Source organism: Odocoileus virginianus, chromosome 23 (assembly GCF_023699985.2).
Source record: "Odocoileus virginianus isolate 20LAN1187 ecotype Illinois chromosome 23, Ovbor_1.2, whole genome shotgun sequence".
NCBI lineage: Eukaryota > Metazoa > Chordata > Mammalia > Artiodactyla > Cervidae > Odocoileus > Odocoileus virginianus.
Window position 1 is genome coordinate 11,950,536 of NC_069696.1, and position 26,590 is coordinate 11,977,125.

General features: G+C 62.6%; 1 protein-coding gene across 5 annotated transcripts in view; it reads left to right on the forward strand.

Moving 5' to 3' along the window:
* The window catches only part of PRR5 (proline rich 5), a 50,787-nt gene extending 25,170 nt beyond the window's left edge, over nucleotides 1–25,617 (forward strand). For 3 of the 5 annotated variants that reach the window (XM_070453489.1, XM_070453488.1, XM_070453491.1), the window contains 8 exons: nucleotides 1,694–1,816; nucleotides 10,076–10,156; nucleotides 12,025–12,073; nucleotides 13,498–13,555; nucleotides 18,156–18,247; nucleotides 18,575–18,715; nucleotides 23,029–23,164; nucleotides 24,666–25,617. In XM_070453489.1, the coding sequence (XP_070309590.1) occupies nucleotides 1,704–1,816; nucleotides 10,076–10,156; nucleotides 12,025–12,073; nucleotides 13,498–13,555; nucleotides 18,156–18,247; nucleotides 18,575–18,715; nucleotides 23,029–23,164; nucleotides 24,666–25,144 (1,149 nt within the window). In that variant the 5' untranslated portion in view covers nucleotides 1,694–1,703 and the 3' untranslated portion in view covers nucleotides 25,145–25,617. Of the gene's footprint in view, nucleotides 1–1,385; nucleotides 1,817–10,075; nucleotides 10,157–12,024; nucleotides 12,074–13,497; nucleotides 13,556–18,155; nucleotides 18,248–18,574; nucleotides 18,716–23,028; nucleotides 23,165–24,665 lie in introns of those variants that run through there. The other 2 variants (XM_070453490.1, XM_070453492.1) reach the window with 2 other exon arrangements.
* The last annotated feature ends 973 nt before the right edge of the window (nucleotides 25,618–26,590 follow it).

The following is a 26,590-nucleotide window of genomic DNA, read 5'->3' on the forward strand; positions in this document are numbered from 1 at the left end:
CAGGGCCAGGGGGTTTGCCGGGCCCTGAGGATGAGGGTAATGTCTGGTGTGCCGTACGTGCTTGGGAAATGTTGGTTGATTTTCCCTGGACAGTGTCTCCTCCCCAGTCCATACACCTCATATGAGGCTCTCCTTGCTCCTGGAGCCACAAAAGACGCTCACTGGTTGCTCAGCCTGGGCCTAGCAAACCATCCCACCTGGGGCATTCAGCAGAAAGAGCCCCGGCCTTGGGGGGAGTTGAGCCAGACCTCCCCCAACCCCCACCATCACCACCTCCTCCACACTAAGGTGCAGACTCCAGTCTCTGGGTGGAGACAGTAATGTGGACCTCCACTGTGTCGGGCTGAATTTCCAGGACAAGCCGGGTGGGAGAAGGGTGGCGGCAGGTGCTTTGGCTCTCTCATTGAGTGGGGTATCTCATACAGAGAGCCCGGATAGGGGGCCTGGGAGCCCCCGGGTCTCTACAGCGCCGGGGGAGAAGGTCTGAGCACCCTTCCTTCCCATGCTGAGGCTCTAGGCTCCGCCCCCCTCTCCCCCCAGTGATGCACGCGGGACTCATTTATAGGAAGATGTGAGGCAGGGCCTCTGGTGATAAAGGCCTTGCTTCGGGAAAGGCCGTGGGTACACAGGAGGGCAGCGACACTGTCTTGCCCTGTCTGATGGAGAGGGCAAGGGCCAGGGAGCCCTATGGGCATCCCAGAAGCTGGAGGGATGTTGTGCCATGGGCTCAGGAGGCCTGAGTTAGGTCCAGCTTTGCCGTTTGTTCATTGTTTGGCGTTGGGCAGGTTCTTTCGCCTTCTGAGCCTTGGTTTTCTCAGCTGGAAAATGGGCTGAAGACCTCGACCTAGTTAACCTTCATGAGAACCAGGGAGGAGTCTGTGTCCACATGGCGGGGTCTTAAGAACTCTGCCTGGGCGCAGCCTTTAGTGGGGAGGGATGGCGAGGTAGAGGGCACTTGGTATACCAACTGCCGCAGGGGTCCGGGACCAGACTCGAAGCTGAGCACCGTCGGGGTGAGGCCGCAGGGCCTGTCGCAGGGTGGACGATTGAGGTCGGATTGTGCAGTCGTGCGTGTTGGTTTCTGGTGGGCACTCGTGGCCCTTGGAAGAACAGAGGGGACCCAGAGCACGACCCCAGGAGGGCGGACTCAGGCGCTAAAGCCTTTTACCGCTAAGGTTGTTGCGGAGGCGCCGGCCCCGCCCCCAGCTTGTGGCCCCGCCTCTGAACACGCCCTCTCTTGAGGCCCCGCCCCCAGCTCGGTCCCGCCTCTGCGATGCCCTTTCCGGAGGCCCCGCCCCAGCTCGAGGCCCCGCCTCTGTACACACCCTCCCAGCGGCCACGCCCACGCCCCGCCCCCGGCCCTGCACCCCCGCCCCCTCAGTCCGGCCCCGCCCCCGGGCCCCTTTTGCGCCGGGTCCGCGCCGTATCCGCCGAGCTCCGGGCGCTGCGCGCCGCGGCCGTTCGGAGAAATGATTAACCCGGCTCGGCGGCCGGCGCGGGGCCCGGGGCGGAGGCGCGGGGCCGGGGCGGGCCCCGGGAGGGCTGCCCGGCTTCCTGCTTTCGCCCAAGTTTCCTCGTAGAGGGCGCAGCGCCGGCCGGGGCCCGCGGCGCGGCGTGGCGCAGGGCGCGGCACGGAGCGCGCGTGGGCGCTGAGCCCGCCGCCAGGGGAGGTCACCATGAGGACTCTCCGCAGGTTGAAGTTCATGAGTTCGCCCAGCCTCAGTGACCTGGGCAAGAGAGAGCCGGCCGCCGCCGCCGCCGCGGACGAGCGGGGCACGCAGCAGCGCCGGGCCTGCGCCAACGCCACCTGGAACAGGTAAGGCCGCGCCCTCCCGGCCGGCCCCAGAGAGTCCCAGAGCCGGGGGGCGGAGGGGGGCCTGGAGCTAGGGACTGTGCCCGGGGGGCAGCTCTGCGCCCGCCGGTGTGCGGAGAAATCGCTCCGCCGGAGTTGTGCGAGCGAGGAGGGAAGTTTAGTGCAACGTGTTTCTAGAACGGAGGGACGAGACCGCGGGCCCGGGGCTGGTCCCAGGGGCCCCCCACCCCACCCCGCAGCTCGTGGATGGTGAGTGGGCCTGGTCCCGCACGCCTGCCTTCCCCCGGGGGTCTTCCTACGTCTCCGCCCCCCTCTCCTGCTCATGGCAACCTGGGAGGTAAATAGAGCAGGAAGTATTTATCCCATTTCGCAGATGAGCTTCGCGGGCGCAGTCGGTGGGTTGCTGTGCTTCCTGTTTCTGCGTTTAGGTCCCTTCGGTCTGGAGTGGGGGCGGCTGGCTTTCCCTTGAGCGCGGGGGGAGGGCCGCTGCCCTCCCAGCTGTCAGCAGGGGTGCAGCAGCAGCAGCTGCCTGGCATTCCTGAGACGACCCTCCCCCAGTGAGCCCTTCCCAGACAAGCAGGGGCCGTGGGAAGTCCCACCCCCACCCCACCAGCTTTGTTTGAAGAGCGAGGCTGAGGGAATCCGGAAAAAGAGACGATTTGTTTAGTGGGATTTCCCACCGTGTTTGCTCAGGAGCCCTTTTCGAAAACATAATTTCCACCGAAAGGAAAGCGGGAGGGGAGGAGAAGAGAGGGATGCAGGCTGTCCCGGGAGGGGGGCTGTGGATGCGAGTGCCCCACCAACACCACCACACACGCCCTGCCAGATGCTCCACCGTCTGTGGTCTGGGCCACCAGGAGACTGACTGTCAGCGTGGACACTCGCCTATTCCTGAGCGTGGCGGGAAGCACAGGGCTGCCAGCCTGAGACCATCCTCTGTGCCCTTTGCTTCTGTCCTCTACCAGGTTGCGAACGGCTTGAGAGTTAGGGACCAGTCGGCCTCAGTTTCCCCAAGGGTCAGCAGGCACAGGCGTTTCTTCTTACAGGACTGGTGTGGGGACAGGGAGGGAGGGACTCCCCTCGGGGCATCTCCCGGTGACCGCGTGCAGCCCTAAGAGGCAGTTCCTCCGCCTGCAGCTCTGAGAGAGAAACAGTCCCCTTCTCGTCTCTGTGCCCTGATCCAGCCCCAGGAGACAGTTCACATTCCAGGTCTGCCTCTTCCCTGCTGCGTGGCCTTGAGAGTCGCTGAGCCTCCCTGGTCCTCAATTTCCTTGTCCTTAAAATGCCCACCTCCCAGGCCGTTGTAGGGATTAAAGGTGAAGATCTATATTCGAGCCCTCAGCATGTGTCTAGCACATGACAGGTCCTTGGCAACTCGCGACTCTAGCTCAAATTCACGCTGGGGACATGTCAGGCTGGGTCTTGTAGGGATAGGTTTGCGGGGGGGCGCTCTCACAGGTTCCCAGGTGGCCCTGGTGATAAAGAACCCACCTGGCAATGCAGGAGACCTAAGAGACGCGGGTTCAATCCCTTGGTCAGGAAGATGCCCTGGAGAAGGGAATGGCTACCCACTCCAGTATTCTTGCCTAGAGAATCCCCTGGACAGAGGAGCCTGGCTCCCGTCCGAGGGGTCACGGAGAGCCCGACACGACTGGAGCAACGGAGCACACGGGCATGCTCAGGAGTTTGCTGCTTCCTGAGCTTTCACCACCAGCCGCTTTCTCCCGCAGTGGTCAGCGCTACTCGGGGGTCTCCAGGCAGAGATGGGGGCACCCTAGAGTTGGCTCTGAGTCTTCCAGAGCTCAGGGGGCTGCCTGTAGGAAGACGCCAAGTGGGGCCCCCCACTGTCTTGTTTTTTTTTTTACCTAAAGGAGCTTTAGGACCTTAGCGCCTTCCTGGGTCACGTCCCTGGTGGACTGTGGGTGTGGCCCAGCCGGCAGCCAGCTCCCCCCAGGTTCCTAGACACCCAGCCTTGGACCCCTGCAGTTCGGCCTGCCCCACCACACTCCTGCAGCCAGGCCCCTGGCTCACTTTGCCTGCCTCCATCCTAAGCCGGCGAGGGAGATGTGATTACTCCCCCCCCCACCCCCATTTAGAGGGGCACACCCAGAGGACCAGGAGGCCTGCCCGTGCTGATGCCGCAGAGCACAGCGCCTGCTGTCCTCCCCCTGGCAGAGAGAGCCCTGAGTCTGGGAGGGGCAGGGTCTTCCCACCGGTGCTCTGCAGGGACCTCTGGGGGGTCGGGGCCTCTTCTGACTGCAGCCTGCCTGCTGGCCCACCCCGATTCCTTGCACTGTTCCCCAGGACAACAGCCTCAGAGCACGGGGCAGTGCGGGACCTGCCTTGCTGAGCTGTGGATGCCTCATTTCGAGTCCAAAGTGAACCCCCTTTTTCTGTGTGGCCATGTTAGTTTCCCAGGGCAACTGTGAAAAAATTGGCACAGACTTGGTGGCTCAGAACAACAGAAAGTCCTCTCCCAGTCTGGAGCGCAGGAGTCCAGAATCAGGTGTCCGCGGGGCTGCAGGGGAGGGAGTGTCCTTCCTGCCTCTTACAGTTCCCCGTAGCTCCTTGGCCTCTGGCCACGCTGCTCCGTTCTCTGTGTCTGTCTCCACCTGGTCTTGTCCTCTCTGTCTCTACGTCCGAACTTCCCTCTCTTTCCTCTTATACAGACACCAGTCGTTGGATGTAGTGCCCAGCCTAAATCCAGACCGGTTTTGTCTCAGAGTCCTTTACTAATTACGTCTGCAAAGACTCTGTTTACAAATAAGATCTAGGGCATTGGGAGGACATGAATTTCTAGGAGACCCACTGCAGTGACCTGGCCCGGTCCTCTGGCTTCCCTGGGCCCCTGTGCCCTCATCCGGATGTGGGACAAAGCACAGAGCACGTGCCCGTGATGGTGGCGTCCATGCATCCACCTGGCCGTTCCTTCCTTCGTCCATTCATTCACCCACTGGCACTGTCCCAGCCCCAGGTGTGGAGTCGGAAGTCGAGGAAGGGAGTCAGGAGGTAAACAGGGCCGCAGGTAAACCCACGAGGCCCGAGCAGGTGGTAGTCAGTGCTGGGAAGAGGATAACCATGGGGGAGGTCCGCTGACCACACATGGCGGAGGACCACGCTCCCTTCTCCCGTGGGTGCACAGGGGATCGCTGGGTGCAGTGCTGGCCGACTGGGCTGCACTCACACCAGAAACTAGAACAGAACCGTCGAAAGCTGTTTCCTAAGCCCCTGAGGCTGCTTTCCGGGACAGGCTTGTGCCCCGTGCCTGGCCCAGGGCTGGCCCTGCAGAGGGGTGGGCGCCTCACCTGTCACCCCACCCACAGCCCCTCGTCCCCTCCCTAGAGGCGGCATGCTGTGTCCCCCTCTGTCCCCGTGCTGGCCCCAGTTAGTGCCTCGCCTGGTCTGGACCCTTCTGTGGGGGGTGGCCTTGAACTGCACAAAGGTCATGTTCCTGAGCTGAGGGGCCAGCTGGGGGACAGGCAGAGCCCCCCAAACCCTGGCCTGAGTCCTGCGTTTGGGCCAGAGGGTATAGACCATTAAGGAGCCCTACTCCTCGCCCAAATGCCTGAGCCAGGCGCCTGCCTGCCTTCCGGCTGGGGGAGCCCGTGCAACGCACGGGCGGGGCCCTCTCACTCCTGCAGACCCATCTCCAAGGCTGCGATGGTGGTCTTCAGAGAAACCGAGGCCAGAGAAGGAGAGGGACTTGACCAAGAGCCCCTGCTAACGCTGGGTCTGAACCCTGGTCCAACTGGAAGCCAGGGCCCAGGGCTCATGTCCTCTGGGGCAAGGCCGGGCAGGGGTTGGCAGTGAGAGCGCAGAGCCTGCAGCCCGCCCTGCTCGTCCGCCCATCCCTGGTCCTGGAGGGGCGAGGCGGGGGGCAGGGAGCGCAGAGCGTCCTGGGCCCTGAACACTGCGTCCCTCCGGTGGGGGTTTCCACCCCCAACAGGTATTGGGCCCCGTCCCAACCCTAGGTGTGGAGGGGGCTGCCTTCCTTCCCTGCAGCAGCCTGCAAGGTGGAACTCCTGCCCCCGTCTTCCAGATGAGGACACTGAGGCTCGGAGGCAAGGGGGCCTGTCCAGTTCTAAGTCCAGCGCTCTTGCCACCACTTCATGGGGGTCTCTGGGGGGGCCGAAGGAGGCTGGCTGAAGCCTCCAGGGTGACCGGTGGTTGGGAGGGGGAGGCCAGTGGGGGCCGGTGCTTGGCATCCCCGCTGCCCCCACCTACTCACTCTGGGGCACCAGGCAGTTAGGAGGGTGAGGGGCGTACCTGGCGGAGGCCTGCACTCCTCTCTTGTTTCCTGAGGCTCCAGAGGCAGGTCCGGAGCAGAGTAGGGCCCACGAAGGGGCAGGCCTCCACCTCCAGGCCTCGCCCGCGGCCCCAGCCTTTCCAGGAGTCCCTGGAGGCGTGTTGTGTGACCTGCCAGGGCTTTGTTGCCTGCTTGCTCTCTGCCAGGGTTTCCTGCACAGACAGATGAGTGACCCTGAGAGGCGTGGCCAGGGTCCTGCCCTGCTGAGGTCCCCTTGCTCGCGGCCCCACAGCTGCAGCAGCCCACACCAGGGCAGCCAAGGCAGGCCCCCCCAGAGCCCCATAGTCAGCCCTTCCTGCCCCAGCCTCAGCACGGGTGCCGTGGAGCCTCACTCGGGGGTCCTGGGCTTCTCCCCTCGCCCTGTGCTCGGGTGACAGGTGCTGAGACTGCTTCCTGCCGTCCTGTCTCCCTAGGTGGGCGGGAGGTCTGACGAGAACCTCCAGGCAAGAGGAGGCGATGGGTCAGCGTCCACACGGGCCCCTGGCCGCCTGCAGTTTCCATTGGGCCACTGCCCGTGCCCTCGCTGGGCCTGCACGCCTTCCTCAGGGAGGCCATGGGCTGGGGTTTCACTTCTGTTCTGGGGGAGAAGTCCCACAAGGGCCTTGCCTCTCCACTCCCCTCCCCCCCCCACCTCCCTCCTCCCCCCCTCCCCCCAGTCTCCTCTCTATCCCAGCAGGGCTTTATTCTTGACCGAACTCAAAACTTTAGTAACACCGTGGAATGTCAGCTGCAGAGAAACGGGAAGGGGCAGGACCTTGCCTGGCCTCCACCCCCATTTGGAGCAGCCACGTGGGGTGGGAGGACCGTGGGCCCCGGGCTCCTTTCTGGCCCCACCAGGCTTCAGGTTGTATGACGCTGGGCGTCCCCTGGCTTCTCTGAGCCTCACTGTTTCCTTCTGCAGCTTGGACTGTCATAGTCCCCACCTCATGCCATGGTTAGAATGAGATGGAGAAAAACCCGGGGCAGATGGTGGAGCCGTGGTGGATGCTTCCAGGGGCACCCCCTGCCCCCCGACCCCCACAGTCGATTCTGATGATGTTTGATACACATAACCCCACAGGGCGCTATCCGTTCCCCAGCATCTCCTCCAGGGGCTGTGATTATATGAGTCCCATTGTACGGATGGAGAAACTGAGGCACGAGTGGTCCGGTCTTAGCAGAGGTGTACAGCTGGGACCAGCCTGGGGGCTGGAGGTGGGCAGGGCAGGATTAGGGTCCACAGAGGCGGAGGCCGGGCTGGCTGGGGAGCTCGAAGGGGACCCCAGGGCTGGGCGGGGCGCTGCTCAGATACACGTAGCGCCGAGTGAGGCCTGGGCTGCTGGCAGCCGGCGATAATCCAGACAGACCTCTCCTCCTGCAAAGAAGATAGGGTCAAATACACTCCCCACACATCTGGGAGGGGAGAGGGTCCTCGCTTCACGGTGAGCCTGCAGGAGAGGGGCCAGCAAGGACAAAGGCCTGGGGCAGACCGGGGGTGGCAGAACCAGCGGGTGCTGGGCCCTTGAGGGCCTCGGGCGGACTTCTCCCAAGAGCCAGTCTTCCCATCCAAAGCCACGTGGTTAGGATGGCCTCTGGGCAGCGGACCAGAGGGGGCCGGGGTCTCTCCGGAAGGTTCACTGGAGGAGGAGGAAGGACTTGGAGAGGCTGCTGAGGCCCGGGACGCTGATGAGGGCGCCCCCGGGCCGTTCCTCGGCCTGACGGAGACCTGGGCCCCAGGAAGGACTCAGCCAGGCCCCGTGGGGCCCCACGTGCCAGCGCCCCGGGCTCCCACCGCCGGCAGGACTGGGAGGGGCTGACCCCCCGCAGCCCGACCGGGCGCGAGTCCCCGGCTGTTCGGATTTCAGGGTGGCAGCTGCAGTCGGCTTCCTGCAGCCGTTCGACTTCCCATCAGACTCTTACTTTTTTTAGCCTGTAAATGGGGAACAGCCTGACTGTGTCAGAGCCGTAGGCCGGGTCCACACGGGCCTCCTGACAGAGGCGAGCGCAGTCTCAGCTGGGTCCACACTGAGGCTCGGGCCTGGCCAGGCTTTCATCCTCCCGGCAGCCTGGGGACAGGCATGCTTGTGACCCCCATTTCTCAGGCAGGACACAAGTGGGAGGGCGTATGGCCCTGACCGTGTGAACAAGCAGCATTCCAGCAGCAGGCCCCGGGGTGGTCAGGCCTCAGGTCAGGGGGCGAGGCACCTGGCCTGGTCCGCAGGCGTATCCCTGCAGCGCTCAGAGCTGCCTTCACCCACCCGGGGCGTGTGGGTCTTGCCCCTGCCCTGCCCCTTCCAGGGTGCGAGCCGGAAGCCCTGCCCACTGCTGGTTCCACAGAAAGTAGGGGCAGCTGTTGGGTGCGCTCGGTGGCCTCCTGGAACCTGGCCCCTCCGAACCTCCGTTTCCTCATCTGCAAAGTGGGTGGCCTGTCCACGTTACTAGGAGCGGTGGGGCTGGGAGAGCAGACAGAGGCTCCAGGAACTTGCTGGCCGCCGCCTGCCTCGTGCTATGCACAGCAGCAGGCATCCAGCTGTCCCTCAACACCAAGAAGCAGTCTCTGGTGCTGAGCTTTACTGCAGCGACCGGATCCTGAGTTGGAGGGCGGTGGAGCCACCCAGACCTGGTTCCCACCCTTGGGAGCTTATGGCCGTTGGCAGGAACTACAGAACTAACGTGGAAGTGAATGGCAAAGTGCCAGGACGTGAGTCTGCATGGGAAAGGGAGGATGTCAGGAGGGCTTCTTGGAGGTGCTGGCTTCTGAGCCAAAGCTCCAGGGTGAAGAGCTACTTGTCTAGTAGATAGCATGAGGACCACCCACACACACCCCAGGTAGAAGAAATGGATACAAAGACCCTAAGGTTTAGCACCAGTACTCTGTCAGACTAGGGTGTGGGGTGCCTGGTGAGGAGGAACCATTCCAGACAAGCCTTGAATGCCACATTCAGGCCTTAGGCTGTATCTGCAGGGCCTTGGGTGGGGGCGGGTGCAGCGAGGAGGCCGACTGTGCAGTCAGAGGTCGGGTGGGTGTGGAGGAAAGACACGGTGCAGCAGAGATCTGGGGGTGAGACGGGCAGGGCTTCAGGGCCAGTTGGATCTGCAGGGCTGGGGAGAGTCAGGATGAATGTCACTCGCCGACTCATGGAAAAGACCCTGATACTGGGAAAGATTAAAGGCGAAAGGAGAAGGGAGCAGCAGAGGACGAGGTGGCTGGATGGCATCACCAGCTCAATGGACGTGAATCTGAGCAAACTCCGGGAGATGGTGAAGGACAGAGGAGCCTGGCACGCTGCAGTCCACGGGGTTGCAAAGAGTTGGCCAGACTTAGGGACTGAGCAGCATTTACGGGCTCTCCTTCGAGCTGGGTGAGAGCACGCAGTCACTAATGGCTCAGGGCATCTGCTCAGGTTTACAGATAGTGGTGGGAACCAGTCCATCAAACAAGTCTCGTATAAACACATAGCTGCACATTGATGGAATGTAAACACGGAGATCACCTGGGACCTGAAGGAAGGACACGTGCAAAGGCCCTGTGGTGAGGGCAGCCTGTCCAGGGGGCCAGGTGCAGATAGCACAGATACCCAGTTCAGGGGGTCAGGAGCCAGCTCAAGGGCACCTGGAAGCACAAGGTGGTGATGTTTGGGGGTGCAGAAGGCCATCAGAGGGTGTTCCCTAGTTTCTGGCCTGGGTGCGGAGGGTTCAGGGATATGGGAAGGGAGGTAGAGTATGTAGAAGTACCCAGGAGCTCCAGGAGAGGTGACCGGTCACGGGCCTGGAGCTCGAGATGGGATCTGAGGCTCTGGGGCGCATGGGGTCCCACGGGGGCAGCTGACCTGTGTGCTCCAGGCCTGCCTTCTCTGCCAGAGGCCGTTGCCCAGCTTCGAGCGGTGCGGGCGGGGCGCCACAGGAGAGGGAAGGTGGGCTGGGGCTCAGGGCCTCTGGTCGGCAACCCTCCTCTCCCCCTCCACCACCCCCTGCAGCATCCATAACGGGGTGATCGCCGTCTTCCAGCGTAAGGGGCTGCCCGACCAGGAGCTTTTCAGTCTGAACGAAGGTGTCCGGTGAGTGGCTGGCTGTCCCGTCGTCCGGGCCCGGGTCTGGGAGCGGTGGGAGGGCCATGCTAAGAAGTGGGGGGCTAGGTCCCAGGCAGGCCCCCCAGTCCACTAGCCCCAGGTTCCGCCCTTAGAGCTGAGGTGGGCGGTGACTGCCCTGTAGACTGTGACCCCAGTCATGTCCCGTGGCCTTCACACTGCCCCCCCAACTTGGCCCAGGACTGCTTTGCAGGGGAAATGGGTAGGGACTTGGGCAATGGCTCAAGATGACGCCCACATTCCCAGCTGCCGTTGAGCATCGCGAAGGATATTTATTCTGTTAAAAGAGGAAGGACCCACCTGCCTAATGACGGGAGTTTTGTTCCGAGAAAGGCCATTACAGCCCAGTTGAACACCCCTCATTTCCTGCGAACAGTTGAGACCTGAACTCGGGTGCGGGATCTGGGACAGACCAGTTCGAGGGCATCTGGGAAGGCCAAGGTGTTAGTCCTACATTGTAGGGAGGAGGCTGAAGCTCAGAGAGGCCGAGAGACTTGCCCAGGGTCACACAGCTACTGCAAGGAGGCATCTCCCAGCTCTATGCTCTTTCTCCCTCCTGCCCCGGCCTGCAGCCAAAGAATGTCTGGGGAAACAGGCAGCAAACCTCCCCATCAGCCACAGGCGTAAACGACGGATTGGGATGTGGTCACCCCACCCCAACCCTGAAGGCCTAAGGTGGCCCTTCAAAGTGTTAGTCAGTCAGTTGTGCCTGACTCTTTGCAACCCCATGGACCGTAGCCCACCAGGCTCCTCTGTCCCTGGGATTCTCCAGGCAAGAATACTGGAGCGGGTTGCCATTTCTTTCTCCAGCGGATCTTCCCCACCCAGGGATCGAACCTGGGTCTCCTTCATTGCAGGCAGATTATTTACTGTCTGAGGTACCAGGGAAGCCCATATATGTTTGGTTTTTTTAAGATACAATTTATCCTTTTACAATGTACAGTTGAGTGGTTTTTAGTCCATTCAACAGCTTGTACAACTATCACCACTATTTAATTCCAGGACATTTTCATCACCCCTCCACCCCCCCACCCTGCCACGAAAAAGCCCAGACCCCTTAACAGTCACTCCCTATCACCCGCCCCCACCACCAGCCTCTGGGAGATTCAGTCCAGTTCATCTGCCTGGGTTTGCCCGGACGTTTCCTATAAATGGAGTCACACGATGATGCATGTGGCCTTAGCGTCTGCTTCTTGCCCTCAGCCCGATGCGCCTCCACGCCCGGGGCTCATCTGGGCTGGAGCGAGTAGCAGCGCCTCATTTTTTTTATGGCCGGATAATACCCCATTGTATGACAAACACGCCCTTTTGTCTGCCCAGTCCCGTGCTGAGGGGCGTTTGTGTCGTGTGCACCTTTCGGCCGCTCGGAGCATCCCTGTAGGAGGCCTTGCATGGACCTCTGTTCTCATGGCTCCTGGGTCTGCACCTAAGGGTGGGGTTCGGGGTCTACACCGAACCATTTGAGGAGCTGCCCAGCCGTTGCCCACAGCAGCCGCGCTGTCTTGCGTTCCTTCTCGCCGTGTGTGAGGGATCGGTTTCCCCAGCTTCTCCCCGACACCTGTTGCAGCCCAGGGCCTTGATTGTAACAGCGCTGGCGTGGGTGTTGGAATCTGGGTTGGGTTCCCCTGGTGACTGACAGTGGTCAGTCTTCCCCTGACCTGACCAATAACATCTTCCCCCGCGTTATCAGCCACTCGTCTATCTTGGAGAAGCATCTAGCCACATCCTCCGGGCTCCGGGCCGAGGGGGTTGGTCTCCCGCTGCAGGCGGCCCCCACCCCACCCCCACCCGCACCGTGGGGTCTCTGACTCCTGCCCCCCACCCCCCCATCCCCACAGGCAGCTGCTGAAGACGGAGCTGGGGTCCTTCTTCACGGAGTACCTGCAGGTGGGTGCGCTTTGCTTGCCGTCCGGCCCGGGGGCACTTCCTGAGTGGGCTGGAAAGGACGGGGTAGGAAGGGGGTGTCTGCCTGGCTGTGACTCAGCTTCCCCAGCCAGCCAGCTCGGGTTGTCGGGGGCGGTTACGCGACCAGAGGCAGGTGAGGACTCAGAGCCCTGCCTGGCATGGGGCTGAAGGTCACTTGTGTGGTGGCTGGCCCGCCTCTTCCTGGAAGATCAGGGTTAGTCCCCAGAGTCCACGCTCGTCATCTACAAGCCCTGGTCCGTGTCACCCTGAGCTGCGTGGTGACCGTTGTCAGCGTGGCGCCCGTGTCACTGAGGTCACTGTTTCCCAGGTGCTGCAGAAGCCACAGGCCTGCAAAGACAAGGAACACACTGGACCTCGGGGCCCCTGAGGTCACACAGGCAGGAAAGCTGAGGTGGTGCAGGCAGGGGTGTGCTCATGCAGGCTCAGGTGCTCAACCCCACCGCTCCCAGGAGAGGGGGAGGTGAGAACCAACCTGGGGCTCCTTCCCATCCTGTGGGTTTAGGGTTGGTTTTTTAACTTAGCAGCTGTATTGAGGTGTAAACTGATGCATTGCACGGCCTGTCCACTGGAAAGTGTGCAGTTCAGTGGTGTTCAGCATACTCACAGCTCTTCTCAGGGAGAGACAGCTGTCCCCACTGTCTGATCCCAGGCCTTTTTTGTCACCCCAAAGGGAGACCCTGTATTCATAAGCCCTTCCCCTCTCCCCACAGCCCCAGGCCACTGCTAATCTATTTTCTGTCTGGATTCACCTGTGTGGACATTTCACATCAGTGGGATTGCATAGCCCCGTGGCCTTTTACCCTGGCCTCTCTTACTGAGCACAGCGTTTTCGAGATTCAGCCACGTTGGGCCTATGTCAGAATCTCGTCTTCCTTTTTTTTACGGCCGAGTAATGTTCCCTCATGGGCTGGGACTGTTCATCAGTCCTTGGCCCCAGATTGTTTCCGCTCTCTGGCTGCTCCAGCTGTTACAAAGACCTCATGGTGTCGTTCGAGGGTGGTTCAGGGGGTGCCGTGTGAGCCGCAGGTGGACGGTGGCCACGCTCACTCAGTCCTTCGGTCACGGGCCCCTCTTGCCTGAAAGACCCTCCTTCCACCTGGGGTTCAGGGGTGGCTACCTGCCCACACGCTCAGCCTGGAGCAGGAGCCCCCAGCCTGGCCCATCTTTGGGGGGCAGGTTGGGGGTTCCTTCCCCTCTTCTGTCTCAGGACAGCCCGGTTGGGTCAGTCACCCGTGTCCACTAGGAGAGCCGAGGTCCCGGCTCTGGAGCAGGCAGGCTGTGGGTCGTCAGCCTACCCCTCTGGGCCTCGGCTGCCTGCTGGGAAGTGTTGGGGGCCCCAGGTCCCCCTCCGGGGCGGTGACAGCATCTCCACGTGTGCCTTGCAGAACCAGCTGCTGACGAAAGGCATGGTGATCCTGCGAGACAAGATCCGCTTCTACGAGGGTGAGTCTGGTGGCTCGGGGCCAGGAGCGGGTGCCAGCTATGCTGCTTGAGGGCGTGGCCCCTGGTCACCCTGGCTTCACCTGGGCTCCACCTGGGGCTCTGGGGAGGTGGGGTGGCCCTCCCGGGCAAGGGGCTCAGAGGGGCAGGAGTGATGCCAAGATTGTGGGGCCAAAATCTGATGTTGGGAAGGAACCTTGATGGGGCCAGGTGGAAGGAACCTTCATGGGGGCCCTGGAGGTCTGAGGGATGTTGGGTAGAAGGCCTCTGCTTCACCTCACTACCCATGAGGCCCTCTGACCCCCGTGAACCCTGTCCCAGCAGCCTGGGAGAACCCCCATCAGGATCTTTGAGGACCAGAGGGGGAGTGGTCTAGACCCAGGACGCGGCAGAGCGGGGAGCCCCCAGCTTGAGGAGCAGCTGACCTGGGCTCCCAGCCAAGGTTTGGGGCCCCTTGAGGCCTCTGGGTCATTGTACCCATTTCATAACTGGGGTCAGGGCAGCAGTGGCCCTCAATTCACCCAGAACCACAGTACGGGTAAGAGGTGGAGGTGGGATTGGAACCCAGGGCATCTGAGTCCAGCGCATATCCCCTCTGCCCTTTTAGGGATCAGGCCAGGAGTGACAGCCTGGGCCCAGAGCTCTGGAAGGACAGGCCGAGTCCCAGAAACCTTGGGCTCCCCCATGTTTGTGGGCTGGCGGGTGACAAATGCAGTGCACGCCTCCCAGTAGGGGTAACTTGGCGTAGAGATAAATCGGGTTATGCAGAGAACCCAGCTCAGGCTGATTATGTGCTGTTGCGGGCCTGCTGTGTGCCCCGCCCCATGCGGGGCAGGCCCCTCTGTGCCAGACCCGCGCCCCACATGCACTCCCCTTTGCTGGACTAATCCCAGGAGCTTCCATCGCCCAACTCCTGGGTCACCCAACAGACCCATGCAGAAGGTTCCATCGTTGTCACTGAACGTTGGGGACACTGAGGCACAGGGGCTGGATCACTCGCCTGGGCTACACAGCCCCTCCCTGGCAGCCCAGCGCCCAAATCGGCACTCCTCTCTCTGTTGCTCCAGGTTCCCCCTCACATCCTCACTGACCCTGGAAAGCAAGGGCCTTAGCCCATTTCACAGAGGTGGAGACTGAGGCCTGGGGGGTCAGCATTAACTCAGAGCTGTGTCCTGTGTTCCTTCTGCACCAGCTCTGTGTCTGTTGGGTGGAAGCGGCCAAGGCAGGAGCCTGAGAAGGGCCGTGAGAACCACAGACATGGGGACAGGAGGCACAGGCCACTGGGGATCGGGTCAGGCTTCCTGGAGGAGGTGGCACCTGAGTCTCCAGGAGGATTTGCTGGCGGAGGAGCCCTCCCACACGCCTCTCCTGACTCGGCACATTCCAGCAGCACCCGCCCTCCCACCAGCTCCGGCCCAGGGGAGCTGGGCCCTTTGGAGAAGAGGCGCTTTGTGCAGCTTGGTGGAGTCTTGCCCATGGTGGCCGTGGCCGCCAGGCCACCCAGCAGGGAGTACTAACCCCATCCAACCTCCCCTGGCCTCGGGGACAGGCACAGAGCCCCAGGCTGGGGGCCAGAGGGCCCAGCCTCCAATCCCCAGCCAGCCACAGACACGTCGTTTCCCTCTGTCCCCACCTCGGCGCTGGGGGTCAGACAGGCTCCATCAGTGCCCTCACTACAGGTCAGGCCCCGGGGGGCCTCCAGGGAGCTGGAGGTGGACCTGGGCCCTGCCTGACGGGCTCACAGCCCGGCTGGGCACACAGACGTGGGCCAGACAGCGACAGTCCAGTGTGATCGGTGTCAGGAGGAAGGGAGGCCCTGGGGAAGGGAGGGTTGGCTCCACCTGGCAGTCAGGGAGGGCTGCATGGAGTCAGGCCTTGAAACGTGGTCTTTTCAGGAGGACATGTGGCCTCCTTCAGCCCATGCAGCGGCAACAAGGGCCCAGCCACACCCCGAAGGGCAGCCTTGGGAACCCACCCCACCGCTTCTACCCCAGTTTAATCCCCAAAGACTGCTCCCTGTGGCCAGCCATGTCCACAGCCCAAGCCTCTGCTGGGATGCCGGCACCCCACACAGGGCAGCCCCATGACCTTGCCACCTACCCACTCCAGCCTCCAGTGAGGCCTTGAACGTTGCTCCCAAGCAGACTGATTCCTGGAAATGTGGGAAGCCCGCAGCGGCCTTGAAATGGCAGCCTCCCTCCAGGGAACACATTCAAGGTGACAGTTCCATGGGCTCAGCTGCAGCTGGGGTCATTTCTCAGCAGGCAGACACTCGGGGTCTCTGAGGGGTGCCCCGGGGTCTTGCATAGGCTCCAGGCCTTGGACTCAGCCTTGTCCTGCAGGAACCCCGGCCTGTTAGAGGTCAGGCCACCCACCTCCACTGCAGTGACCCTCACGCGCGCACCTCTGAGCCCCTGTGGTGGCCTTTCCAGCTGCCCTGGGGCCACTGCTGTCCTCGCAGTCTCGCTGCCTCGGGCCGAGACCCGAGCCGAGGTCAGCCTGGCCCATCTCTGTCTCAGGGTCCTGCATGATCAAACCAGAGGAAGGCAAGCAGGCTGACCAAACCCCCATCCCAGAACCAGCTCAAGGGCTGTCCAGGCCCTGCTGAGCAGTCGCGAACCACACAGGCCCACCAGTCAGCATCACGCTAACAGCGAACGCCTGCTTCGTGGCAGCACTCAGCCTACTGAGCGTGGATGCATGGATCATGCCCATTTCACAGAGGACCACGCTGAGGCTTGGGCTGATGGGGGCCCCCTGGGGGGCCATGTGCCTGCCTCACCGCTGACAGCCCCAGTGCCCCCCGCCCCCAGCCCCCGGGCGGCAGAGGGCCCAGCCAAGAGTTGGGGCCGAGCCTCCTGACCCCTGATCTGCCTGCGGCTCCGCCCAGGCCCACGCTCGGTTTTAACAAGATATCCTTTCCGCTGTGTTTCCGCCAGACTCCCGCCTGGCACGCGCCCAGGGCCGCCCCACGGCCGCCCGGGAACTGAGCCGCCTTTCTTCTCGCCGGCGACGGCGGGGACCTCAAGGGACCTTTGTGTGCAGTCCAAGCTCCTCGGGGTGGGCACCCACCGTTCTGGGTTCCATGCAGCCCGCCGTGGGGCCCCCGCAGAAGACCAGGAGCTGGCCACCGGGCAGACGGGTCATATGCAGAGACCCCTCCTCCCCATGGTCACCCTCCCCCCGCCAGGCTGCCCTCTCGGAACCTGGCACCTCCACAGACCAGGGGAGGTGCCAGGTCTGTGGAGGTTGGGGGGAGACACCCAAAATGCAGGGAAACGGAACCGAAAAGGCAAGGGCCCTTCAGCAACCTGGTTCCCAGGGAAACCTCCAGGAGCTGGGCGTGGGTGGTGTGGTCTGGGAGGCTGGCCAACCTGCAGTCTGCGGCCCTGGCCACTCGGCTCCCAGGGACACCCACCCACCACGCCCGTGTGTCCCTAGCCGACAGCTGGTCTGGCTTCCCGGTGGGGGTCCTGGCCAGCAGCAGAGGCCTCAACGACACACCTCGGCGGCCTGCTTGTCCTGAGCCGGCAGCCTTCACCCCAGCTAACCGCTTGTTCCAGGCAGAAGGGCTAAGGGTTCAGCACTTGGTATTTCCTGGGGGTGCCCAGAGCCAGCGTGGGGGCCCCTCAAAGTGTCCCTCCCCTGAGGGTCTGTCCACCCTGTGGCTGGTGTCGCTCCTTCCCGTTGTCCACGTGTCTGCTTCCCACACATCTGCCTCTGTGCTTTCTGTGCCGAGGGTGTCAGCGCGCCAGGCAAAACCCTCCTGAATCAGCTCGGCTAGCACCTCCTCCAGGAAGCCCTCCCTGCCTGACTCCCTCCTACCTGGGACAGGTTTCAGCTGCTGAAGGCAGTCATCCTGGCTCCCCAGGTCCCACCCTAGGCAGCCCCAGGTGGCGGGGACGCGGGCCCTGGAGGGAGAGACCCTCTCCGAAGCCCAGCTCTTCATCTGCCTGGTGGGGTCACTCCCCACCCCCCTGCCCCCCAGCCAGGATTGCTGCTGTTTGTCAGTGTGGTGGGACTCGGGCAGTTCGGGGCTCAGCTGAGTCCCTGGTGCCAGGCCTGGCACAGTGTAGGTGCCCTGTGAGTGTCTGTTGGGGGAGACAGACAGACAAGGTGTCGGGGGGCAGTGGATGAGACCAGGGTGTGAGTGGAGCACCTGGGGGCTTGTGTGTGGTGGAAACAGGAACACGCACCCCCCACCCCCATACCCTCTCTGCCCCAGGCCTGCTTTGTCTGGCTTGCTTCCATCAGCTCTGGGAGCAGAGTATTAACAGCTCCCCCATCCGGGCCTTTTTTTTTTTTTTTGGCTGCACCGAAGTTTGCAAATTTTAGTTCCTAAACCAGGGATCGAACCCACACCCCCTGCAGTGGGAACACGGCGTCCCATGCCCTGGGCCACAGGGAAGCCCCCAAGTCCCACTGTTTTCATGGGGAAACTGAGGCACCAGGAAGAGAAGTAGGGGGTCCCGGCTCCAGAGCCCCGCGTCAGCTCCAGGGACCGCGCCCTCCCCCGGGTGCAAGGAGGCGATGCGTGACCTGGGAAGACAGGAAGTGTCTGCCGGAGCCCTTGGGGTGGTGGTGACGGTCCCCGTGCCCACAGGACAGAAGCTGCTGGACTCGCTGGCGGAGACCTGGGACTTCTTCTTCAGCGACGTGCTGCCCACCCTGCAGGCGGTCTTCTACCCCGTACAGGTCAGCGGCCTGGGCCTGGGCCTGGGGGTGAGCGCACCTCCGCTCTCCTGGGCCGTCTGCGCCTGCGCACATGGAGATGGACGGAAGGCAGCCCCCTCCCCAGGGCCCCAGGAAGCCCTGAGCGATGCTCAACAGCCCACACGCAGGAGGGGTCTCTGTGTGTGTGACGGTCACCCCTCCCTCTCCCGAGGAAGCCACGTGGGACCCTTTCTCCTCGGAACAAGAGTCGTCTGGGGAGGAGGGCAGGGTGGACAGGGGTCTGGGGGTCAGCGGGCCCGTCCCGGTGTCTGCGGGCTCTCGGTGACAACGGCGGCCGCGTGTCTGCAGGGCAAGGAGCCGTCGGTGCGCCAGCTGGCCCTGCTGCACTTTCGGAACACCATCACCCTGGGCGTGAAGCTGGAGGACGCGCTGGCCCGGGCCCACGCCCGAGTGCCCCCCGCCATCGTGCAGATGCTGCTGGTGCTGCAGGTGGGTGGGGCCCCGGGCGCCGGGCAGGCTCCCTGGGGACAGCCTGAGTCTCTGACCTTGTCCACGTGGGGACCCTCAGGAAGAACCTGGGAGGGAGAGGAGGCAGCCAGGGCAGAGGGGGAGGCTGCCGGCCCGGGACCCCACGGGGAGCCGGGGTGTGTGGACAGTGTCCCTGCGGGGCAGCGGGGCCGGGCCTCAACAGGCCCCCATCCAGCGCTGGGTCTGGGGACCACCGCCTCCCGCTCCCCACAGCAATTCCAGACCTTCCTGTTGGGCCTTTCTGCAAACCGCCGCACCCCGCGGTGAGCACAGCACCCTACAGTGGTGAGCTCCGCACCCTACAGTGAGCCGGCTCACCTCGCTGTCACAGGTCGGGGGGAGCACCGTCGGCCACCCCACCTGACAGGCTCCCAGGAAACAGGAGAGTCCTTGCTCGCCCGAGGCCGACAGGCTCCAAACCCAGCTCACTGTTCTGAACCCACACACGCACGTGCGAGCCTCCTAAATTAGGGTCTGTGAGGCTGGTCACGGGGGAGGCCCAGGGCAGCTGGTTGAAGACTGCAGAGCAAGGAAGGGGCTGATGAACCTGGAGGGCTGAAGGGTCCAGGGGCTGCTCTTGGTGGGAACTGGTGGTCGTCCTGGCAGTGAAGCAGGGTGCCAGGCCTGCAGTCAGGATTTCAGTGGGTTTTAGGTCCAACCTGGCTGGGTTTCTGTTGATGGGCGGGGCTGTTGATCTAATTTTCTGTTGAAGGCAGGAGGAGAAGGGGACGACAGAGGATGAGATGGTTGGGTGGCATCACTGACTCGATGGACATGAGTTTGAGCAAGCTCCGGGAGTTGGTGATGGACAGGGAGGCCTGGCGTGCCGCAGTCCGGGGAGTCACAAAGAGTCGGACACGACTGAGGGACTGAACTGAACTGGCTGGGATGCCCCGGGTGGGGGCGGGGCAGGGAGCAGCTGGAGGGACTTTGCATCTCTTGGCCTGTTTGCTCATCTCTGTGATGGAGTAGAACCACCTCCCTGGGGGGAAAGTTCAAGGATGACGGGAAGAAACCGGTGCCGAGTCCCCCCGTGGTGCTTGCTCTTGGGGGCAGGAAGTGGTGCCGCTGGGATTTCCAGCCGAGGAATAGGGCGTCGCCTTGGTCCCAGCTTCCCTGGTGGCTCACGTGGTAAAGAATCTGCCTGCAATGCAGGAGACCCGGGTTCCATCCCTGGGTCGGGAAGATCCCCTGGAGGAGGAAGTGGCAACCCACTGCAGTATTCTTGCCTGGAGAATCCCACGGACAGAGTAGCTTGGCGGGCTATAGTCCACGGGGTGGCCAAGAGTGGGACAGGACTGAGCCACCTCACTTGGACCCCAGGAGCAGCCCCTGGGTGGGGGCCGGGCCAGGGCAGCGCTGACCCCTGCCGGCCCCTGTGCCTTGTGCAGCTTCTGGGCTTGGGCCGGTTTTCCCCCAGCTTTGTCCTGCCCCGCCTGCCTGCCATCCGCTCGCCAGGCTCAGCCCTTTGCCCTTGCCTTGGCCTCCACTTTGAATGTCCGTGTCCCAGCCCCGCGGTGAATTGACCCCAGTTTTGCAGCCTCAGCTGGACCTGGTCAGCGTGTGTTGAGGGCCTGCTGCGTTCTCTAAGTGGAGAGTTCCCCAGCCTACTGAGCTCCACCTGTAGAGTCACAGTTCCTTCTCATGGGGCCCCGGAAGCTGAAGAGCAGTCGTGTCTGACCCTTCGCAACCCCACGGACTGTAGCCCGCCAGGCCCCTCTGTCCATGGGGATTCTCCAGGCAAGAGTACTGGAGCAGGTTGCCACGCCCTTCAGGAGATCTTCCTGACCCAGGGACTGAGCCCGGGTCTCCCACATGGCTGCAGATTCTTTACAATCTGAGCTCACCCAAATAACGCAGCACCGGGGCCCCATTTCCTCACTGTGCAGTGGGGAGCAGAGACCAGGCTTCACAAACAAGTCCTGGGAATGCAGGGGCATTCGGTTTGTGCAACGGCCAGCATAGCTCAGCAGTAACATCCTCTCCCACGGCGCTGTGGTTGGGGCGGGGACAGTTCCTCCATGTTCATCTGGATGACTTCTGGGGTCATCCATAGGGCTCCCCAGGTGGCTCAGGGGTGAAGAATCCGCCTGCCAGTGCAGGTCTGATCCTTGAGTCGGGCTGTAGCCCGCCAGTCTCCTCTGTCCGTGGGGTCGCGAAGAGTTGGACACAGCTGAGCACACATCACTATGGGGTCTGTGATAAATGTTCCTTCTTTCATTTCTTTGTTTTGTCTGTTTATTTGTGGGGATTTTTGTTTGTTTGTTTTGGGTTGGGTTTTGCCATGCAGAACCTTAGTTCCCCAACCAAGGACTGAACCCATGCCTCCTGCTTTGAAAGCACGAGAGTTTTAACCACTGGACCCACCAGGGAAGTCCTCCCCTCTTTCATTTCTGATATTAGTCATTTTTATCTTCTCTTTTGTTCTTCAGTAGCTTGGCTAGAGGCTTGTGGATTTTTATTGATCTTTTCACAGCTTTTGGTTTTGTTGGTTTTCTCTACCCATTTTTGTTTTCCATTTCACTGACTTCTGCTCTCTCTATTTCTTTTTTCCTGCTTAACTTGCATTGAGCTTGTGCTTCCGTTTCTAGTTTCCTAGGGTGGAAGCTTAGATGATTGATTTTAGACTTTTAATTTTCTAATGTATCCATTCAGTACTTTCAGTTTCCCCCTAAGTGCTGCTTTTGATGCAGCCTATAAATTTGGATGTTACCTTTTCATTTAATTCAAAATATTTAAGAATAGGTCTTGAGATTTCTTCTTTGACCCATGTGTTATTTAGAAGTGAGTTGTTTAATCTCCGTGTATCTGGAGATTATCAGTTATTCTGTTTCTGGTTTAGTTCTTCTGTGGTCTGAGAGTAGACATTGATTTCTGTCCTTACAGATGTGTTGAGGTGTGTTTTATGGCCCAGAGTATGGTCTGTTTTAGAGAATATCCTGTGTGAGCTTGAGAAGAATGTGGATTCTACTGTTGGACGAAGCTGTCCATAGATGTGATTATATCGGCTGATTGATGGTGTTGCTGAGTCCATCTGAGTCCTCCCTGGTTTCCTCTGCTGGATCTATTTCCGAGAGCAGTGCTGGAGTCTCTAGCTGTGGGGATGGGTTTCTCTGTTTCTCCTTGCAGCCCCATCACTTTTGGCCTCCGTAGTTTCCTGTTCTCTTGTTAGGTGTGTACACATTAGGGATTGTTGTATCAACTTGGAGAATCAACCTCTTTATTGTTAGCTAATGATCTTCCTTATTCCTGCCAAATTTCTTTGGTCTGAAGTTGGTCCTGTCTGAAATTGCTTCTCCTGCTGTGGTCGGTGAGCTGTTACCACGTATAATCTCTGGCATTCCCTCGCTTCTGTGTGTGTCTTTATCCTTTAAGTGGCTTTCTTATAGGCAGCATAGAGCTGGGTTTTGTTCGTGTTTTGAACCATCATTTAACATTAACCTGGGTGTGTCTTGTTTCTTAACTGCTGGCAGTCCTTTGAGAATGATCCATTCATTTGGAAACATCCTTCATTCAGCCGCGCTCACTAAATCCTGCTGTGTGCCCAGCCCTCTGCCAGGGCTGCTGAGGACCCAGAGCTTGCCCCCTGACAGCTCACAGCTGGGCGGGCAAGACCAAGGCTGTCCTGTGGGCTGCCTCATTCCTCAGGCCTTGGTTCCAGTGAAACAGGAGCAGGTGGAGAGCCCTTCAGAGCTCCGAGTGAGGGGAGGTGTTGGGAGGAGCTGGATGGGACCTAGCAGTGTGGGAGGGGGATGGATGGTGCTATTGGATGGACAGGGCTTGACCGCCCAGCTTGGATGCAGACCTGAGCCTGGGCCTGGCCCCTGGGGGCAGCCTTGCCTGCCTGCAGTGCTCCATGGGACAAGTGGGTGGGTAGCAGAGGTGGGGGACAGCGATGAGCTTGGCCCCAGGGACTGCCCAGAGCCTCTGGGAAGCCAGCTCACAGAAGGGGATACGCAGCTGTCAGGGGTGGGGGTTCAGGGTACCTGGCCTGATTTGGCCTCAGAGCCTTTTCCACGGACATCGCAGCCTCCCAGGCACATCGGCTGCTGTGTGCAGCGGGCCCCCACGAGGGCATTGAAGCAGGAAGCCGCTCAGAGGTTCCAAATGGAGAGACGCCTGGAAAGGGAGGGTGCAGTGGCTCCTGCCATGGGGGCCAGGACTGGAGAGGGGGTGGATCGGGCCGTTCGTGGTGGCCTCTGAGCTGCGCCCGGCTGGGCTTGGAGGCAGGGGACAGGCTGAGCAGTGACCTTGCTGCCCCCTCCCTCTCACAGGGCGTGCACGAGTCCCGGGGCGTGACGAAGGACTACCTGCGCCTGGAGACGCTGATCCAGAAGGTGGTGTCGCCCTACCTGGGCACCTACGGCCTCTACTCTGGCGAGGGGGCCTTCACACACTCCTGCATCCTGGGTAGGGGTCGCCTGGGCCTGGGGTGGAGGGCGGGGTGGCCCCTGGCCCCATCCACACCTCTGCCTGGGAACCCCGGCCTCCAGTGAAAGGCCACACCGAACCAGAGGTGCAGAGGCAGCAGGTCTGCCCCGAGTACCCACCGGCCATGTGGCGTGCAGGTCACTGGGCACACGGGGTGGGTCACCTGGGGGTCCCTCCTTTAAAGGCTGCCCTGGTGGGCAGACAGCATTAGTGGCGTTGCCGTGGCTCCTCTGAGAGCCCCCCAGAGGCCCGCAGATCCCCCACAGAAGTCACGTCCGAGCTCAGTCCTGGGATCGGGGTTTTACAAGGACCCAGCACATGCAGTGGCCCAGAGCCCAAGAAATCCCAGCTTGTTTGGGGGCTCCCGGGGGGTGTGGAGGGGTTATGGGGCTGGCGTCCTGGGGCTGCCTGGCCCCGTTGGTTCAGGCAGCAGTGTCAGCTGAGCACCTGCTGGATGCCAACTTCTGCTCTTGGTCCTGAGGTCCAGGGGGGACCACACCCCACTGTCAAGGGTTCTTGCCACCAGGGGAGGCAGACCAGTGAGGAAACCATCCCCAGATGAGTGCCCAAGGTGACCCTTGCCAGGTGACATGAGGTGACCCACGCCGTGGGTGAGGAGCTCAGGAAAGGCCAGGCCGGGGTCTCCAGGGCAGGGAGAACCCAGGCCTGGGATGAGGAACGTCAAGAGGATCCCGGGGGCAGCTGTGGGAGGGTTCATCTCTCGTCCAGAGGGCCCACCCACCTGCAGGTCTGAAGCCTGCCCAGCGGCATGCCTCCGCCCAGGTGGGCCCCAGCAGCTGGAGGAGAACTTTGGGCCGCCCGAGACCCCTGCCAGGCCAGGAGGGAGCCTGTCTCCTGTGGTCCAGGAGCGGCCCCTGGGCCGCTGGCCACGCTCAGCCCTGCCCCCTGGCGGTCACTGCGTGGAACCGCAGGCCCTGAGCGGGGCGGGATGGGGGGAGAAGCCTGAGCCCCGCCCCCATGGCCGTCCTCCCCCACCCCGGGGTCTCCCCCGCCCCGACGCTCAGAATAAACCCCAGCCCTGCCCTCATCCGCTGCCCCAAAGGAGCATCTGCCGCTGCCAGAGCTGTGGCCCCCAAAAGGGGTTTCTAGTCTTCCCCCCTCCCCACACACAGACACACAGTAGGAGCAGCTCTGAGGGCCGGGGCTCTGTCTGCCTAGGAAGGTGCTGGCGCGTAGCGAGTGCTTGGGCCTGGTGGCTTCCCGCGGGTGGGGACGTGCAAACGGGCGATTCCGTCGAGCCCCGCCCCGTCCAGGCCGAGGGGGCCGGCCCCAGGAGAGGAGGGACCCCCCCCTCCCCCACCAAGGATGGCCACGGGGTCCGCTGGGGCGGAGCCCCGACTGCCCTGCCTGGAGCGGCCGCCGGCTGCGGAGCCCGGCGCGCGGTGGGTGCGGGAGCCCGGGCTGCCCCGCGCCTGGCCTGCCGTGCCTGATGACGCCCTCTCCCTCCGTCTCTCCGCAGAGAAGCACTACCTGCGGCGCTCCCGCTCGGGGGACGTCCTGGCCAAGAACCCGGTGGTGCGCTCCAAGAGCTACAACACGCCGCTGCTGAACCCCGTGGCGGAGCACGAGGCCGAGGGCGCGGCGGCTGGCGGCGCGGGCATCCGCCGGCACTCGGTCTCCGAGATGACGTCCTGCCCCGAGCCCCAGGGCTTCGCCGACACGCCCGGCCCGGGGCCCGCTGGCGCCTTCGGCACCTCCCCGTCGTCGCCCCCGTCGGGGCCCTGCCCCAGCAGACTGTACCCGCCGGCCCAGCCCCCCAAGCCCGGTCCGGGCTCGGCCCGCGGCTCCCCGGCCTCCTCCAGCCCCGAGAACCTGGTCGACCAGATCCTGGAGTCGGTCGACTCGGATTCGGAGGGGATCTTCATTGACTTTGGCCGGGGCGGCGGCTCGGGCACGTCCGAGTTTGAGGGAGCCGGGGGCCGGCAGAGCGTCGTGTGATTCCGGCTTCGCGATTCTACCGAGCCGTCGTGTGTGTGCGGTGCGTGAGCGCGAGCGCAAGCGTTTTCTACTCTCCCGTCTGGACCCCTGTCGACCTCGGCCACTTTGGCCTTAATGTCTTTGTCAGACTGTTGCCACCCCCTAGATTCCCCCCCAACCCCCGGCACCTTTGTTCTGGGGCGTCGGGGGCCCAGCAGGTGCCCAGCCTTGAGTGTGTGTCTGGGCATGGCCTGCACCCCAGCCCTCCAGCGTCCACACCACAGAGACTGTGAACCCCTCAGCTTGGCCAGGCCCCTGCAGAGACCCCAGGGGGGGTAGCTGACCCACCTTCCCTCTGCCACTCGCCTGGGGCCACAGCGAGACCACCTGTACGCCACCCTGCCCCAGACCCTCCGAGCAGCCTGCCCCCGCTCTGCCCGGGGCAGCCGTGGGCAGGGGTCAGGTGGAATAAAGCCTGTCTACCTGTGTCTGTACACCTGGGCCAGCAAACTTCCTTGCAGGGTCCTAAGCCCCAGGCCACTCACCGGCTCACCAGGGCCTCCCTTTCCTGTTCTTGGAGGGGGCAGGTTCCCCAGGCTGGGGTGAGGGGAGACCCGTGTCCCATTCCAAGGGCTCCCTTCTCATGGAGTCAGGGTTTGGTGGGAGGTGAGGACTGGGCGGTGTATGAGCAGATAACAGGATGGACCCAGAGCAGGTGAGCAGGTGGGGTGGGTACTGCCACTTGGGTCCTGGAGGCAAGCGTCAGCCCCTGAGAATCTGCACGGGGAGCTCTTGGTGGGGACGAGTGTCTCCTGGTGGGAGAAACAAGCCAGGAGCCCCTGCTCCAGCCCAGGGGGCGGGCGGAGCAGGAACTCAGCTTCACGGTCTGGTCTGGGGACATCCTGACCACGCGGGGCCTCGTGACTGCTCCAGCACTGAGAAGGTCCCTGGAACAAGTGGCCGAGAGAGCAGCCTTGGGAAGCAGGTTTGGGAGATGGGGCCGGGAGCCTGTGCCTGATCCGAGAACCAACGAGGATGTAGCCACGCGGCCCAGCTGGTGGGGCTGAGATCGCTAGAGCAGCCCACTTGGCTCCCTGCTCCCGTACAGAACCCCAGGCTGGGCCTGGGACCTGCTTGGGATGGGGTGAGCGCATCATGGGCCGGGTCCCCTCTAGACTGAAGGACCAGGTGGGGGGCGGTGGTTGAGGTGGGGAGCTGGCTGCCTGGGCTCTGCCTGCGGCGGGGAGGGCCCCTCAGGCCCTGTTCTGCCCTCACCTCCCCAGCGCTGGAGATCTGAGCGCCCCAGGCCCATCTGATCACTGCGGGCTCTGACACCAGCTGACACATGGCCCCACGGATCAGGTGTGACCTTTGTCTGTAGGAGCCTCTGAGCTGTTTGACAGGTCACTCCACCCTGGGGGCGGGCACCCCCAGATACCTGCCAGAGGCGGCAGGGGGAAGCGGAAG